Source organism: Petaurus breviceps, unplaced genomic scaffold (assembly GCF_028583685.1).
Source record: "Petaurus breviceps papuanus isolate PSGF00001 unplaced genomic scaffold, PetGlider_PUasm1.0 90740, whole genome shotgun sequence".
Lineage (NCBI taxonomy): Eukaryota > Metazoa > Chordata > Mammalia > Diprotodontia > Petauridae > Petaurus > Petaurus breviceps.
In genome coordinates, this window is record NW_027187330.1 from 7,463,217 (window position 1) to 7,481,052 (window position 17,836).

The 17,836-nt window shown below is 43.4% G+C and overlaps 1 protein-coding gene across 5 annotated transcripts in view; it reads left to right on the forward strand.

Annotated features, from left to right (window-relative positions):
* The window catches only part of ARHGAP22 (Rho GTPase activating protein 22), a 424,298-nt gene extending 406,897 nt beyond the window's left edge, over nucleotides 1–17,401 (forward strand). For all 5 annotated transcript variants that reach the window (XM_069067251.1, XM_069067252.1, XM_069067253.1 and 2 more), the window contains 2 exons: nucleotides 2,442–3,399; nucleotides 16,646–17,401. In XM_069067251.1, the coding sequence (XP_068923352.1) occupies nucleotides 2,442–3,399; nucleotides 16,646–16,874 (1,187 nt within the window). In that variant the 3' untranslated portion in view covers nucleotides 16,875–17,401. The remainder of the gene's footprint in view (nucleotides 1–2,441; nucleotides 3,400–16,645) is intronic.
* Nucleotides 17,402–17,836: the final 435 nt, after the last annotated feature.

Sequence of the window (17,836 nt, forward strand, 5' to 3'; positions counted from 1 at the left end):
TATAGTTCCCATGAAATTTTATTTGTGATCATATTATAAAAACATGTCTACCAGATCCACCCCAGGGAAGGGCCCAAGTCTAGGGCATGACTCATTCTAAAAATGTAAAAGGGTTTAAATCATTTAGCTAAGTACAAGGTTGGGAGTGGGAGGGGAGGTCCAGGATCCATTGGTGTCCATCAGCCATCACTCAACCAATCCATAGAGAATGAGGCCCAGGCCCACCACAAGCACAGTCAGCCAATAAGCACTGATTAAGCCTGCTATGTGCCAGACACTCTGTTAAGCTCTAGAGGGACAAAGGCAAAAGACAGCCCTGCCCTTAAAGAGCTCACAGTGTAATTGAGGAGACAGCAGGTAAGCAAATATGTACAAACAAGCTATGTATAGGATAAATAGAAAATAAATCAACAGGGGGAGGCACCAGAATTAAGAGGCTAGTGGTAGAAGGTGGCATTTTAGCTGGGACTTGAAAGAAACCAAGAAAAGTCAGGAGACCATTCCAGGCATGAGGGACAGTCAGAAAATGCCCAGAGTAAGAGACAGAATGTCTTGTTTCTGGAACAACCAGGAGGCCTGTGTCACCTGATCTAAGAATACATGGGTGAGGAAGTGTAAGGTCGAAGAAAGAAGACTGGAAAGGTAGTGGGTAGGGCTAGGTCATAAAGGGCTTTGAATGCCAAACAAAGGATTTTGTATTTGATCTTAGAGATGACAGGGAGCCACAAGAATTTATTGAGTGTGGAAGAGAAGCGGTTGGACCAGCACTTGAGTAAAATCACTTTGGTGACTGAATGGAGGATAGACTGTAAAAAGTTGGGATTTGTGGCAGGCAGACCAACAAGCAGTCCGGGTATAAGGTGATGAGGGTGTGTGCCAAGGCTGTGGCAGTATCAGAGCAGAGGAAGGGGATATATTTGAGGGATGTTGCAAAGGCAAAATTGACAGGCCTTGGCAGCAGGTTGGGTATAGGGGGTCACAGATAGTGAGTGAGGAGCTGAAGATGGCACCGGGGTTGGAAAACTGGGGGAGGGGATGGTGGTCTTTATATATCTAACTGTCAAGAGGTGACATATACAACATACATTTAGACTATAAATGCATGTATATTGTGCATAGACATACATATGATAATATGTATATACATATGGAGTAAGGCTTTTTTTGTACCAGGCCTATGATTTCATTGCTATACATACAGAGTAAAGCATTTCTTCTACCACCACAGACCTATAAGTGCAGCTTAAAAGCTTAGAGATTTCCTGTAAACCCTAACTCTAACGCATACACACAGAGCCCAGGCTCTGTGAGTTTGGCAAATCATTTGGCATCTACAAGTTAGAGATTTGCAGAGCTCTTGCTAGGACTTTCTGCACCCAGGGCAAGTACCACAAACTGCCCGTTGTACAAACGGCATAAACTATGCCCTCACTTGGAGAGGTGGGAAGGGGGTGGTGGAGACATTACCCAGGGGGAGGGAGTCAGGGACCCTAGGACATTATAAGGAAGGCTGGCAGGAGACCAAAGCCACGTTGGAGAGAGAGTCAGAGCTCTTCCTAGACTGCCAGCTAATTCTTGCTAAGCAGTTGAGAGGCTGAGAAGCAACCTGGCATCTTGATAGAAGGCCGACCTCAGATTCAGGAAGGCCCACGTCCAGTTTGGCCTCTGACTCATACTAGTGGTGTGATCTTGGGCAAGTCATTGTATCCCTCAGTTCCAGTGAGCAGCTCATCACCAACGCTGTACATCTCTGAGAAGGTTCAAGTAACCTACAGAGTTAAAGGAGGTTCATTACCGAGAGTTGTGGATGAAATCACATGTTGGTCCAACATAACAACAGCAAAGTAGGTGCTAAGCTCCATCATGCTGAGTTCCTATGGCTCTGCAGAGGGGCGGATAGTCTGCATGGCGAAGGTGTGTCCACACTGTGTGTCTGTGTCTGTGTGTGTGTGTGTGTTATGGAAAAGCTAGAGAAAAACTTGGGAGTTTCCATTCAGGCTGTCCAGTTTTTAAAAGAGAGATCTCATTGAAACCAGCAAACCAAATTCCAGCCTTTCTGTATTACTTTTAATGGCATAAAATGGTAATGGGATGCTACATTTGTATATGTGTGTACACATGTCTGTATACTATGTACATGTTGTATGTATATGGACACATGCACCCACACACCCATATGTGTATGTGTATGTGTGTATATTTGTGTGTAGGTATGTATATCCAGGGTGGAAATTCCCCAATATTTCTTGGTTTTACTGGTTTGCAGTCCACCTGCCATTTCTAGGGATGGACCATATGTATTTTCAGAGTGGAAATTCCCCAGTGTTTCTCTGGTTTTACTGGTTTGCATTCTGCCTCCATCTCTGTGGGGGATGAATCAGCAGCCTCTCCTCTGTCATGGGAATCTCTAAACCTCATGACCTCCCTCTGCTTTCTCGCAGGTACATCACTTGTCCAGCATCTCATGACAATCCTGATTAGCAAGCACAGTCAGCTCTTCAGTGCTACCCACAGTGATGCCCCTAGTGATGCCCCCAACGATACCCCAGCCCCCAAGCCAGAGGTCAAGTCCACAGCTCCACGTAGCGCAGCAGAATGGATCTTGGAGGAACATGTGGAGGAAGGCTGGAAAGAGACCAACCCCCCTGGTGTCACTGATGGGCCTTCTAAGAGGACTGGTTCCCTGGACAGTGCCACCGTGGGGACCCTTCCCAAGCCTACCCAAGAGCGGATCAGTCGGCGTACGCAGACTTGCCCTAACAAGACCGCCACCAGTCCCAGTAAGAAGGTCCAAACTTTGCCCAACTGGAAGTACTCCTTCCGGCAACCAGGGACCAAGTCAGGGAGTCCAAAGCTAGTTAGCTCTTCCTTGGACATCAATAGCCTTCCCAGCAGTGGGAACTGGCTCATGAATGGGTTGTCCTCTCTTCGAGGTCACCGTCGGACCTCATCTGGAGACAGGGCTAAAGACTCCAACTTACCCCAGAGACTCTCCACGTATGACAATGTTCCTTCGGGTAGTCCTTCCACAAGCGCACACAGTGTGGCCAGCATGGCGTGGTCCACCTCCTCTTGTGAGATCTCTGTGGTAGACTCGGTCAGCAACTGCCCAGTTTGCCACGCCAGCGGCTCGTCCCCCTGCAGCTCGGCCCGCTTCGAATGGCCACCTCAAGCCTCCCCGGCTGCCAGCAGCGACGTCAGACCAGCAGAACTGGGGGACAGTTCTGAGAGGCTGGCAGTCTGCGTCAGCACCCTGAATGGCAGCGGCAGCGAGGGCAACAATTTTAACAGCATGTCCCGGGACTCTGCCCAGTGCTCTCATGCCCTGCAGAGCCTGGTCACAGAGCTCAAGGCAGAACTGAGCAAACAAAGGACTGAATATGAGACTAGTTTAAGAAGGTAAATGTCCCCATTTACCCCATGAGCTTAGGAATTCTCATGATGCTATTGCTCTGAGCCCAGCATGACAGGGCTGTTTTTGTGCAGATCATGAGAATCTTCTGGGTGTTGAGCTTGAGTATTTCCAACATAGACAGCCAGTTGGGTTCTGAAGGCTAAACCCTCAGCCCCATCCCTGGACTCATCCTACTACGTCTTGTTGCTTTGGGCTCCTGGGAGACAACAGGAAGTGATTGCTCCTCCCTAAGAACATGCCAGGTCCCCTCACTAGTATAACCCTCTCCCCCTGCCATGTTTCACATAGCTAGGACCCTAAAGGCAGAAGCTTATCCATTTTCCAGGGGAAAAGATTCTCAGGGCAGAAAAACTAAGTGAAGTCACACTTCAAGGATTTTTCCTGATGTGTGTTATCATATATGTAAGAGAATAACTTAGGTTCACATATAATTAGTTTAGACAGCTATCTGCTCTGAGCGGTATGCCTTCAAGTAGTAGGCCCAGCTCAGTAAATATTTGCTGAATGAATGCTAAATGAATAATAGCTTTTGTTTATTAGAACACCTTTGATCTAAGAATTCAGAACACTGAAATCATCATAAAAACATCTGTCTCATGTTCTTTGGTGCCTGAGGGAGATTTCTAGAGGTGTGGGGGCTGGGGACTGTCTTCTCTGGATATATTCTCGTGTCTGGGCTAGCTTAAATATAGTCCTGCCCGGTGGCAAAGGAGTGGTCTCTGGATCTTCCAGGTTTCTTGCAGCCTTGTTATTCTGGGTCATCATGGCATTAGAGCATGGGAATATGCCCAGTGTAGATCTCAGCTCCCTGTGGGTGCTAAGCGGGCTGGCACATTGAGAGGTCAGACATGGGCAGTGTTCTAGGGTCTCTTTGTAGGAGACATGATGGAAGGCATTCTTCATGGCTGGAGATATGCGAGTGTCATGGTTTTTTAGAGAGAACGTCAAAAGGAACAGTTCAAGCCTTGTCTCTGCTTAGCATTGGCTTAGTACTTAATGTCTGCTGACTGATCTTTGACCTTTATCTTCATAGTTAATCAAGTCACCTTAGTTTCCTCAGTTGTAAAGTAGAGGTAATAACTTCTACCTGCTGACCTTACACAGTTGTCATGAAAAAACTGCTTTAGAAACAATGGGTGCTATAAAAAGCTTAGTGATGGTAATGATGATGCCACTATTTCATTGATAAAGATACTTCCCAATGAGGAAACTCCTGTTATCAATGTAGATCAACTCCTTTTCTGAAACTTTTATCTGGGACACTTAGCAGCTGAAGACTTGTTCAGGGTCATCATCATCTTTATTATTATTATTGGCTTTATTTTGGAGAGGGGAAGGCAGGGTAATTGGGGTTAAGTGACTTGCCCAAGGTCACACAGCTAGTAAGTGTGTCAAGTGTCTGAGGCCAGATTTGAACTCAGGTCCTTCTGACTCCAAGGCCAGTACTCTATTCACTGTACCACTTAGCAGCCCCTATTATTAATTATAGTGGAGAATTTTTCAAAGTTTGAGATATGAGGAATATCTTTGGTTGCCATCTTGAACTCTGGGCAGTATGTAAATTGGTCAAAGAAACAGAACATTATTAGGGCTGAAAATTAAGGTGGGAAAATGATAAGAGGAGGAAAGCTGTGAAACCTTAAATTCTAGGAGAGAATCAGATTTTCTTTTGAAAGAGAGGAATGGATTTGAGAGATGTGGAAATAAGAAATTGGTTTTCCTTGGAAATAAGGAATTACTTCAACCTTTTCCCCAATAATTCCCTGAATATTGACCTTTGAACCCTGAGAGGCCTATCCTGGGGTAGCAATAATGAATAATAGAGGGAGTTTCTAGAGAGATCATGGAAGTAGTAGATCAAGGAAGACCTTGGTAATTGATTGGCTCTGAAAGGTGTTTGATAATACTATCACAGTTGGTGCATGGGAGACCAATGAATAGTGGTGCCTTGATAAATACTAAAATCAGGTGGGAGAATACTATTTGCGGTTTGGTATAGGATCACAGATTTATAACTGGGAGGAATCTTATGGGCCATCAAGTCCAACATTCTCATTTTACAGAGGAGGAAACTGAGGGAAAGAGAGAGGTTAATTGACTTGCTCAGGGGTCCACAACTACTAAAATGTCAGGGACAGCATTCAAACTAAGGTCTCAACTCCCAACTCTTTGCTACACTACCTAGATTACTCTATTTGGATATGTTGCATGAGTTGTTAGTGCTAGTCAAGTGTTTTCTAGACATTTGGGAATATAGATATGATGCCTCAGGAAAGTCAGGAATGGAGATAAAGAATGGATAATTGTTACCCGTGAATAGGTATTAGATGATGCCAAAGGAGAATGTAGAAAGAAAAGGAAAGGGTGGAGGGCAGAACCTTGGGGATGACCCAGCAGAAAAGATACAGATGCACCAACTAAAAAGGTAGGGGAAATAGGAAAATGTGTAGTCTCAGAAACCAATGTAGAAGAGAGTATCCAGGAAGAGGGAATGAGGTCAATAGTATCAAATCCATCAGTCATCTCCTCTCATTCTAGCTTTTCCTCTTTAATGGGTCTTTCCCATCTGCCTAGAAACATGCCCAGGGTTCCCATCCTAAAAACTCACTTTCCTTGACTTTGCTTCCCCTATCTAGTTAACTTCCCCATCAGTCTTTTCTCCTTTGTGACTAAACAATTTAAAAAAGTAATCTCTCTATCTCGTGTCTCCATTTCCTTACAACCGACTCTTTCCCCAACACTTTGTAATCTGACTCCTATCCTCACCATTTTACTTAAAATGACTTCTTAATCACCACATCTAGGAGTCTTTTTTTTTAGTTCTTATCCTCCTTGACCTCTGCACAATTTGATATTGTTGACCATCTCCTCCTCCTAGATCCTTTCTCTTGGATTGTGTTTGCAAGAAATGGGATCAAAGGCCCCCGTGTAAAGGGATCATTGTTAATAAAGAATAGCGATACCTCTTCCTCTAATAAAAGAGGGAAGGAGACAATAAGCAATGATTCTGAGAAGTTTTAAGTGAAATGAGAGGCTAAGTCATCTGCAATAAATGCAGAGATGGGAGGGTAGTTGGGGACTTGATGAGAGATGAAAAGGTTTGGAACAGCAGTTGTGGGAAATGAGGTAAGGAGTCATTAAGAATAAAGTAGAAGGATTTCTGAGAAGCAGTGAGAGCCCAGATGAAATTAAGCACTGTAAATTTCCATTGTTTGAAATCAGTTTGTTTTAAATAATTTCCCTGGTGATTCTCAGCAGCCCAAGAGCAGGAGCAAAGAAACCAGTATTAGGGATTATGCAAAATAGAATATTAGCAGATCCAGTGGTAAAAAGGGTTAGACGGATGGCCAGTGAATTATTAAAGTGACTGATGAACCAACAAAGCCAAGGTTGGTTATGAAGGTATGTCATTTCATAGTGGTAGAGAGCAGCTGGGAGAATAAGAAAGTTGGTTTAGACAGAGACTAAGAAAGAAAAGGGATGGTTATGGTGGGAGAGTAGAATTTCAAAGTTCAAAAATCTTGGAGGCGGTATGATCTAAATTGTAACCATGTAGTTACGACTAAAGTCAGAAGGAAGTAGAGAAAAAAGTGTTTTGGGGGTTGAGGGGGTTTAGGAGTTTGGAGGTCAGGGTTATCAACATGAGTTCTGAAGTCTTTGGGGATAATGGCAGGAAATAGGATGGAAAGTAAAAAGTTGAGCCATGTGCTAAAGTTACTGAGGAAATCAGAGAGTGATAGATGATATCAGAGAAGATGAGGAAAGGGTAATGTAGACAAATTGCTTGGACTTCGTTGGAGGAAGGATCGGTGAGGGATGGTGGAAGTGGAATGGCTGGCAGGCAGTAACAGAGAGTGAGGAGTATGTCATGGCCCCATGAGTCAAGGGTTGTGGAAGGAAAGCCACCACAAGAAAGATTTGTAAAGGTTCCCACAATGCCAGGGTTAAGTTGGAACAAGAAGATGAGAAGAGAGAGTATGGGGAGAAAAGTTTGAATATAGGGAATTTGTGGAGACTATAAATGTTCTGAAGGGCATAGTAGAGATACAAAGCAGATCAGAATGGGCCTGGGGAAGAATAGAATTGATCTTAACAAAAAAGAAAAGTCAGGAGGTGGTCAATAAGCATTTATTTAATACTGGCTATGTGCTAAGACATAAAGATAAAAATGAAACCATGCCTTTCCTCAGAAAGTGAAGTACTATGTGAGGTTCAAGGTACTTGGATATTATTAACCAGAGGATAAGGGAAGGTTTCGTGGTTGAGGTAGCTTCTGAGTTAGGCTTTAAAGGATAAGTAGGAATTTAATAAGTGAGGATAGGGAAGGATAAACCATACCTAAAGAACAGCAGAAAGAGAGGCAAAGGAATGCAGAACCTGTTGGGGAATCTATTTGGAGCATGGAGGTGTACATGTTAGATAGACTGACGAGGCAAGTTGGTAGAGAGACATTGTCAAATTAATCACCTGTTGAACATCAAAGGCAGTCAAGTGCTTTCATTTGAGGTTTCTCAGTTCCCCACAATGACCACTGACCCTGGGCAGAGAGGACCACATGGGCAAAGAGCTAGAGAAAAGGAAATGCTGGATCGGGAGCCAGCCGAGTTGAAATTCCAGCTCTGTTACTTACGTGACCCCAGGCAAATGACTTTACCTCACTCAGCCCCGTCTCTCCAAGTGTCTTTTTTGATCATCAGCAAAGGGACAACCTGTGGCATCCATAGTGTCATTTGGGACTTGTGGGAGACAGTGAGAAGGCTGATTCTGCTCAAGCCACATAAAAATGAGTTGAATCTTTGTAACCCCCATCATCAAAGAGGAGTGGTGAAAGAGGGCCAGTGTATGCTGTATGTTTTCTGAGTGGGGGGAGGGGGGGAAAAGAAACAGTGTGTGACTGCTGGCTCCCTAATGCCACAGTGGGAAGTTGCTGAAAATTTCCTTTGCCACTGGTCAGGGTAGCTAGCTGTTCATCTCAGGGAGTGATTGCACTCCCAAAGGCCAGGCATCCAACATCCAGGTAGAAGGAAGAATCCAGCAAGGAGTGGTGGAAAGAAGGGTGATTTCTGCACATTCTCAATGTAGTCATGCCTTCCTCTTGATCTTTCATTTCTCTTTCCCCTAGGTTAGCGGCAGGTAAAAAAGAGTCTAACCGCATCTTGCATCTGGACAGAACCTTTCCTTTAAGGAGCTCTAATCTAGTAAGATCTTAAAATGCTGGCTTGACATTTGGGGCAGGGACAGGTGAACAGATTACCAGGGTTGGCAGAGGCAAATCATGGAGTAGACTTCACCTCTCATGCATACACCGGCCAGGCTCCCACTTCCTCTTCCCTCTCCACAGAGATACAGCACAGCTGTCATATCTCCCCAAGGAATACGTGTCACTATTGATGAGGAAGTTCTGTGGAGAAACTTGGCATTGGGTCTTAGGACTCTTGGCCCTTAGACGCAAACATTGCCCCGCCCCCCAAACATTGGCTGGTCTTTGCATGGGGAAACGAATGCTCCTAATTCTCCAGGCTTGCACCGTGGCATTAACAGATCTCTGATCTCTGCCAAGTATTTACTAGGTATGTACAGACTTTGAGCAATCTGTTTCACCTGCCCATGACTCTGTTTCTCCATAAGTTAAATGGAGAATAACCTCCCTTGCCAATTTGCTCTTAAGGTAGTATGAGGTGAGGCTTATGAGGCAATAAAGTAACCTACATAAAAGGCAAGAAAAGTGCTAAATAGCATTATTATTAAATTATAAAACAACATCTGAGGATAAGGACTGAATGAGCCAGAAATGAGTAATGATTATAAGGTGTTTCAGGTTCCTACCTGAAACTTAGGCGTGTGGTGGGAGGGTGGATGTCTGTGGTGTAATTGGTATGTGTGCAGGAGGCATTTGCAGCTATAGGAGTAGCTTGGTCTCCAGGCCCAGAAAAAATGGCTCAGGCTTAGAAGAAGGAGACTGTAACTGACCTGGGAGTGACCAGGAAAACTGTTCATTGTGTTCTGATCACCTGGTGATAAGGAAGCAGGACAAGCAATTGGAGAGGAGAGACAACCTTGGTAAAAAGCTCTGAAAATGAGCCTGTGTCCCTTGGCCCAGAGCACAAAGGAAAAGGAATCATTCCTTTAAAAACTAGAGTGCCTCCCCCAGCCCACACAAGCTCATCCTGGCATGCCAGAGGGCCTGGAATCAGAATCTAGATATACTGTTACTCCTTATGGCCTTGGAGAAGTCTTAAGTGCTGGGGAACTCAGCATCCAATGTAGATAGGGTCAGAGATCTGGAGGGTAGAGGGCTTCTTAGAGATCATCTAGTCAGACCCTCTCATTTTTACAGATGAGGAGATTGAGGCCCAGAGAGGTTAAGGACCTTGCCCAAAGCCACACAGTTAGTACTTGCTAGAGGTGGGATGTGACCCCAGGCCTTTAGCTCCAGTCCCTATCCTCTTTTCACTGGAACACACCACCTTCTCCTCTGTAAAATGAAGGGGTTGGATTCAGTAATTCCCAGGGTCCCTTCACTCTAACTCGATGTTCTTAAGATGTGGGAAGAAGTGGGCTTGTTCACAATATTATCTAGGGTGACTGAGTAGCTGCCCTGTTTCTAGGTTCCCAGCAATCAAGGCAAATGAAGAAGGGAACTGTCTTTGTCAGCCTCTCCTCCATTTAATGTTTACCTTGTTCTCATTACCCTACCCCCAAGGGTGGCATTAATGGAGATGCAGAAGGACCAAAGGAATGGATCCCAGATGGTAGAAGGGAGGTAGAGAGGAGATTTACGTGTGGGGAATCCCACCACTTGACTCCAGGCCCTTATCATCTGATGCAAGAATTACAGCACCCAATCTCCAAGCTGGCCTTAGAACTATTTTCACTCCCTTTCATACTGTACACCTTGGTCAGATTAGTAGGATCTCACCTTTGCCCTGGTCAGTAACTATTGTAAGTGATTTAGCATTACCTGCTATGCCAGAATTAAAAATCACCTGACTTTTAAGTCCCTCTCTCTGTCATCCTATATTTCCAAATATAAGTCCATATATATTTATATATTACACGTTTCTATAATATGCTACATAAAATATACATAGCTATATCCAGATCTTATGTCCTACTCTGATATGGTGGTGCCTCCCCCCCACCCCACACAAGCTCATGATGGAATGCCAGAGGGCCTGGAATCAAAATTTAGATATACTATTACTCCTTATGACCTTGGAGAATTCTTAAGTGCTGGGGAACTCAGCATCCAACGTAGATAGGGTCAGAGATCTGGCAGGCAAAATAGAGGCCATCTAAGTTGTCTCTGCTGTGACTACTCCATTGGAACAGAACACAAGCCATTTTCCTAATGTGGACTTTGTAAGGATGTCCTACCATTGACCCTCCCCCCCCCCCATTGGTGGCCTGCCTGATGGGCTTTAGTATCTGAGTCTTCTACTCTTTCATAGGTAATACAAAACTCAGACTATTTCCATTTTTTCTTGCTCTTACTATATGTTTTGTTTCCCCCCCCATTCATCCTTGATTTTTATACCACATACATCTGATAGAATGCCACAAGCTACTTATGCCATAATTCTTTCCATTATCCTTTGTTGTACAGTTGTTTCAGTCATGTCTGACTCTTTGTGACCCCATTTGGGGTTTTCGTGGTGAAGATACTGTAGTGGTTTGCCATTTCCTTCTTCAACTCATTTGGCAGATGAGGAAACTAAAGCAAACAGGGTTAAGTGACTTGTCCAGGGTCACACAGCTAAAAAGTATCTGAGCCCAGATTTGAACTCAGGAAGGTGAGTCTGACTCCAGGCCCAGCATTCCATAGCCATTGTGCCACCTAGCTGTCTTAAATTATCCTTTGAATCAATTGCAGTCTTGGTTCTTCTTGAGATCATAGGTTGCCAAGAGTTGCAGCCATGTGGCATCACCTAAAGGATGTTAATTTTAAGAAGACGGACTTTTGTGGCAAGTTGCTGCTTGAGGTCCTTGAAAGCATTTCACAGATGCCCAGTGACCCAATCTACTTTCTGCCTCCTGTTCAATCATGGAGCCAGCTTATGATGTATCTGCAGCCATTGTCCAAGATGTCTGTGCTAATGAACACAGTAACTAGGGCGCTGGGCTCAGAATTAAAAAAGATCTGAGTTCACACTTTGTCTCTGATACTGGCTATGTGACTCTGAGCAAATAATTTAGCCTCTTTGGATTTCAGTTTTCTTATTTGTAAAATGCAAGAGTTGTACTGAATGACCTCCAATGTCCATGCCAGTCTTCATTCTCTTATCCTTTGATCCATCCAGTTACCACTTACAATTTCAGCAATATGCATTCTTCATCCACTCTGTCTTCTTGTGTGGATTGCGAAGGCAATCTCACCTGGGTACCTGTAGAGGGATCCTGTAATGTTCCAGGGTCATTGTGAACAGTGTGATGTTGATTCATAACAGTAGCAGTTGGAGACTACCACCATATAAGGAATGATATAAATATATGTTCCATTTAGATTTTGTGCAGAAGACTGCATGCCAGTGGAGAATGCTTTTAGTATTTCTCCCAGTTTCAAGTCCTGCTTGATTCCAGTGATCATAAAATCAATGAACAAAGTTTTCTTTGTGAGTTAATCTTCCAAGGAATGTTTTATGATCTTGACATATTCTTAAGAGACACCTTGATGGAAGAGAGCCTTTAAAGATTGTGCAGAATTTGCAGAATCAAATGCATTTTTGGAATCGACAATTAGAGATGGATCCTGAATTTTCTAAACCTCTCAGTCAACTGCAAGATTATACTGTATGTTCTGTTGTAGCAATCAGCCTTCTTGTTTCTTTCTAATATTTTCATCAAGTACATCCTCAATGTGTGCTTAATTCATTCTCATAAATGTTTTGGAGACACTAGAAAGTAACGATTAGAAAGTCATTCGTGGTAATATTAATGGATTGTGATCTTTTCCATTTGTTTCAGTCTTCCCTTCATTGAGATAACTTGAATATTGATTTTTTTGCTTCTAGTATAGATTTCTTCTGAATATATTTCATCAAATCTAGCTATTTTGCCATCTGTACCCCCTTAAGTATCCTTTCTACTTCCTAAGGTACTGAAATATCTAAGTCCAACTGTAGTTGGTTCCATCATCTTCAGTGATAAAAATAGATTGCTACTAAAACAGTGGCAAATCTGCCTTTTGGTCTCTTGTTTAAAACTTACCTGACCATATCAGTGCTGACCTTTGGCAGCATATCTCTGTTTGGCAAAGTGGTCAAGATTTGGAGACTGAGATGTTTCTAGGTTCTATTTGTCTCCTTATGATGGCATCAGGTTTACATTGATGAAACATTCAAAGAATACTCTAGTTCAGAACCATTGCCTTTATTGTTGTTTATTTCCCATGTTTCAAGGGCCACAGTTGGTTTAAATTGGTCAGTTGTAGTTTTGCACCTCCACACATTGTCTTTCTTGTCTTTATCCTTCTATTTTGGTAGCAATAGTGACCTTTTTATGACTGATCAATGATCTGAACACAGACAGTCTGCCCTGGTCTTGCACACTGGTAACCAGTCATTTTCTGTCTGATAAGGTATAGTCAGTTAGACTTTTGTGATGTTAGTTATTGCTTATTCCATCCAGCACCCTCTGATTTGCTTCTTAAAAAGAGTATTCATGAAATGCAGGTATGAGTCTTCTTTGTAATCAACAAGCTTTTGGCCTCTTTAATTTCTTAAACTTGAACCACATTTTCCAGCCAAGTTTTGCTTTCCTTTCCTATGCTTATGTTCGTATTGCAGACACAGAGGGCCAGAGTGTGTACCAAGTTGCAGACTTGGCTGGAAGAGCTGAGGCTGCTTGTGGAATTTCTCTGTTCCATCCTCTGCCACCAAGTGGGCCACATGGGAGACTGCAGTGATCTTCATGGTGGCCTTTTTCACTTACACTCTTCTTGAGCACTCTTAAGGTGAGACAGCCAAGTGCCCATGAAATGATGTTTCTTATTGTCTTTAGGCAGATGAGAAAAATACTCCCTTCAGATTGCTCCTTTGTCCTTCCAAGGAGAATCTCTGAGCTGTCTTCTCATTTAGCTATAACTTTATGCCCTCTAGTTTCATGAATTTCTTTTCACTTCATCTTTTCAAGGAAGGGCCCTGAATGGCCACCCAATAAGTATGATGAAGTGGGAATCATCTGTAGGTAAAGGTTTGGATTAGATGGTTCTGGGCCCCCAACTCTGATCAAACAGGACTAGATTCTCCCTTTTTTTTGGAGGGGGGAGGGCAGGGCAGTTAGGGTTAAGTGACTTGCCCAAGGTCACACAGCTAGTGAATGTGTTGCATGTATGAGGCCAGATTTGAACTCAGGTCCTTCTGATTCCAGAGCTGATGCTCTATTCACTGTGCCACCTAGCTGCCCCTAGATTCTCCTTTAAACATACAATGTAGAGTAGTGGGTAGAATGTTGGACCTGGTATTAGGAGACCTGGGTATGAATCAGACTTCAGATATCTATCAGCTATGTAACCATGGCCAAGACATTTTATCTCACTCATAAAATGGGAATAGTAATCCTGCAGTGTCATAGGGTTGTTGTGAAGAGAAAACTTTGAAAACCAATGTGGTATAATGGAAAGGGCCCTGGATTTGGAGCCAGAAGGCCTAGGTTTGAATCCTGTCTCTACTCCAAGTCGCTTAATCTCTCTGGACATAAATTTCTTCATCTCTCGAATGAGGGAAGAGGAGCAGGTGACTTCTAAAGTTTCCTCCAGTTCTAAATCTATGACTCTTTCACCTCACAGCTCTTTCTGAGTCAGTAGTACTAGTGAATCTAATGGCCATATCCTATCATCATTGTGTTACCTCAGCCCTCTGGGGTTCATAAAGCCTTATCCTGTCCTTATAGTATCCCCGTAACTTTAGGTGTAATAATACAGGTATCCCCAGGGACCCGTCATGCCCAGTTCACAGATGAGAATATCATGTGACTAGAAGCCCGTTCCCAAACCAGGTAGGGGTTGTACGCACTGCACCTCATTAGAAGAGGCAGCATGCTGTTGTGAAAATAGTCTTGGAGTTAGGATTAAGGAGCTCTGGGTCTCAAGCTCTGACACTTATACTCACCACATGAACAAGGATGAGCAACAGCTGTCATTGAACTTTAGTTTCTCCTGGTCTGTAAAATGGGTACAGCTGTATACAGGACACTGGGGGTGTCAGAACCAAAATAACCAACTAGGCATCAAGATACCCAAGAGAAGTTAAGGAGATGGTAAGATAATGCCTGGCTGTGCTTGATGAGTCCCATTCACCTGGCCCAGAAGGAAGAACCATCACCCTTTGGGTGCTGAGAGAATTGGCAGACATGGGTGCTGAGTCACTTGCAGTGATATTTGAAAGAAGATAGGAAATGTTCCCTGAGACTAGAGGAAGACAAATGTCCTGATTGTCATAAAAGGCTGTAAACTACAGACCAGCGAGCTTGACTTCGGTTCCTCGGAACACTCTAGAACAGAACTTTAGAGGTTTGGTGAACATTGAGAGAAGAACTCAGTGATTATAAAGAGCCAGCATGACTTCAATAGCAAGTTATGGGGGACATCATTCTTTTTTTTTTAGCAATTACCTAACGAGTAAAGGAAGGGGGAATGTTGGGACTGACTATAGTTTGCCTAGGTTTTAGAAAAGTTTTTGATAATCTCATACTGTTCTTGTGAAGATGGAGAGAAATGGATTAGAGTAAAATAATCAGATGAAACTAGCTTTTGGACCACTTAACATCTCAGCGCTCTAGGCAGCTCCTTAATATTTTAAGTGACTGGGGTCCTGTGTCGTGTATTCCTAACATCTACAAAAAATTGATTTCTGATACCTACATGGGCTTACTACATGGCCTTATGGTTGTCAACATATTAAATACCCCTTTAAAGCTTCAAAAATATAATGAATGAATTCCAAACTGGTTGGGTAGGAGAACTCAAAGAGTAGTTGTTCATGGTTCATTGTCAGTGTGGCAGGAGGGAGGGCTTTAGTGGTGTTCCCCAAGGATTTGTGCTTGGCAACGGTACTGGTTAACATTTGGATAATGACATAGACCGCATGCTCATTACATTTGAAGTGGGCAGGGAAAGCTTACACAGTAGATGGATAGATTCGGGCTCCAGAAGGGTCATGAAAAGACTAGGAAATTTGATCAAAATTCAGTTAGATGAAACTCAACAAAGATAAGTGTAAAGCTTTGCAGTTAAGTACCAAAACATCATTTTACAAGTATAAAATGGGAAAGGTATGAATAAATATAATTTGACCAACAAGCATTTATTAAACACCTACTGTGTGCCAAGTACTGTGTTAATCACTGGGCACAGATCTGAAAAAAGATATGGGGTTTTTAGTAGATTGCAATGCAGTGTGATGTGGTACCCAAAAAACTAATGGAATCTTGGGCTGAATTAATTAGGAGGTATGGCTTCCAGGCAGTGCTCTCACTGTATCTGCCCTTTTAAGGCTTCATCCTGAGTGTTGTGTTGTGTTCATTTCTTGGCACCTCACTTTAAGAAAAGCTTAATGTGGAGAATGTCCAGAGGAGGTCCACCAGGATGGGGAAAAATCTTGAATTGATGACCTGTGAGGATCAGGTGGAAGGACTGGGCATGTTAATCCTGAAGAATCAAAGGCTTGGGTGGGACATGATAGCTGTCTTCTAGTATGGAAGGGTTGTCACGTGGAGGAGGGGTCAGGCTTGTTCTTTTTGGCCCAGAAGGCCAAAGTGGGAGTTATTCAAGAAGAGACCATCTTAAGTTTGATATGGGGAAATGCTTTCCAACAATTGCAGCTGCCAGAAGTGGAATGGGACATCTGAAAAGGGTGGGAGGGAGAGTTTCCCCTTTCCTGAAGGTTTTCAGGCAGATACTGGATAACAACTTATGGGGATTCTTTTTGTATATTTAGAAGTTACAAAAATGAAGCAGGTGGGGTTCTTGCCTTCAAGAAAGAAATAAGTCTTATAAACAAATAATTATGATACTGGGCTCTGTCCATGAGTGTCTAAAGTGCCACAAGAAAGTCACAGACCTTTAGTGAGTTAGTGGTGCGGTTTGATTCACCCACCAACTCTAAGGTCTTTTTCAGTGAGCCAACCCCAAGACAAATAGAACAGGTTTAGCTAGCCAGGGATTCAGAACTGCTTCTGTCCTCTGTTGGGATAGCCAAAGACTAAAATCATGTCTCTTCTCTTGGTTTTAAGAATTGAGGAAGCCAGTTCCGGCTTAAAGAAACAGATGGCCCGGTTAGAAGAAGACTTAGACCAAGAGAGGAAGAAATTCACAATGCTGGAAATAAGATTGAGAAACTCAGAGCGGGCTCGTGAGGATGCTGAGAAAAGAAATCAGCTTCTACAGAAGGAAATGGAAGAGTTTTTTTCTACTCTGGGCACCTTAACTCTTGGGTCAAGAGGCACAAAGGTTCCAAAGTAAAAGCAACTAAAAAAATCCAGTTTAATTCTGCATTTTGTTTGATCTGGTTTCTTGTTCCCGCAGAGCTGCTGTCCTAGGTGTCTGTCCGCTCATGCATCATGAGTAATACTGAAGGAATCCCATACTCCCTTGCTGTCGTTGTCCTGGTTTCTGTAATGCTATATATTGTATCAGGGCTATCAGGGAAAGTAAAGGATCGCTGAAGACCATGCGTGAAAGTTAGAGGCCAATATTGCTAATTCCAAGGAGTATGAGGTGCTTGCCCTCTTCAGGGTCCCAGGGACCATCACATGTCGTTACAATGACTGCAGGATTTGAACTTGTTCTGCTGCACCTTTACCAGGCTGGAGACCAGGGCTCTACACAATGGCCCGAAGGATGTCCAATGGGAAAGCCTCTGATTACATCCCCTGGCAGCCAGCAAGGCAGCCCCATCAGCTCTTCTGTCATGGTCCTACATGCTTCCTGTATTGAATGAAGTGGGACGTGGATATTTTGCATTCTTTATTAAATTTGCTTTAAAAATGTGTTGTTTCAATGCCAGAGTCATTTCTTCTAACTCTTTAGGGTCATTCTCAGTGTGTTTTTGACAGAATTAACTTTAATTTCATTTTTTGGGGGTGGAGTTGGATGTGCAAATCCTGACTGCAGAGTTTGGCTTCTTGCCCAGCTCTCCTGCCTCAGTGCCTGATGGTTCTCTATCCTCTCTGAATAAAACAAAGTGGCAGAAATTTGGAGGCTGGGCTTGGTGGTTTGGCTGCCAGCCTAGCTGACATTCTCTACATTGTGTGACCTGGTGACAGCAGGTGACACAGAGTCCAGAGACAGGTGATTGAGAACGTATCTTTGGGGCAGAGTCCCTCATTACCCCAGGGCAGAAAAATTGTTCCTCAGAGTTCATTTGGGGGTAACCATGGTAGAGGTCAAGCATGCAGGAAATTCTGTTGCCTGAACGTCTTATC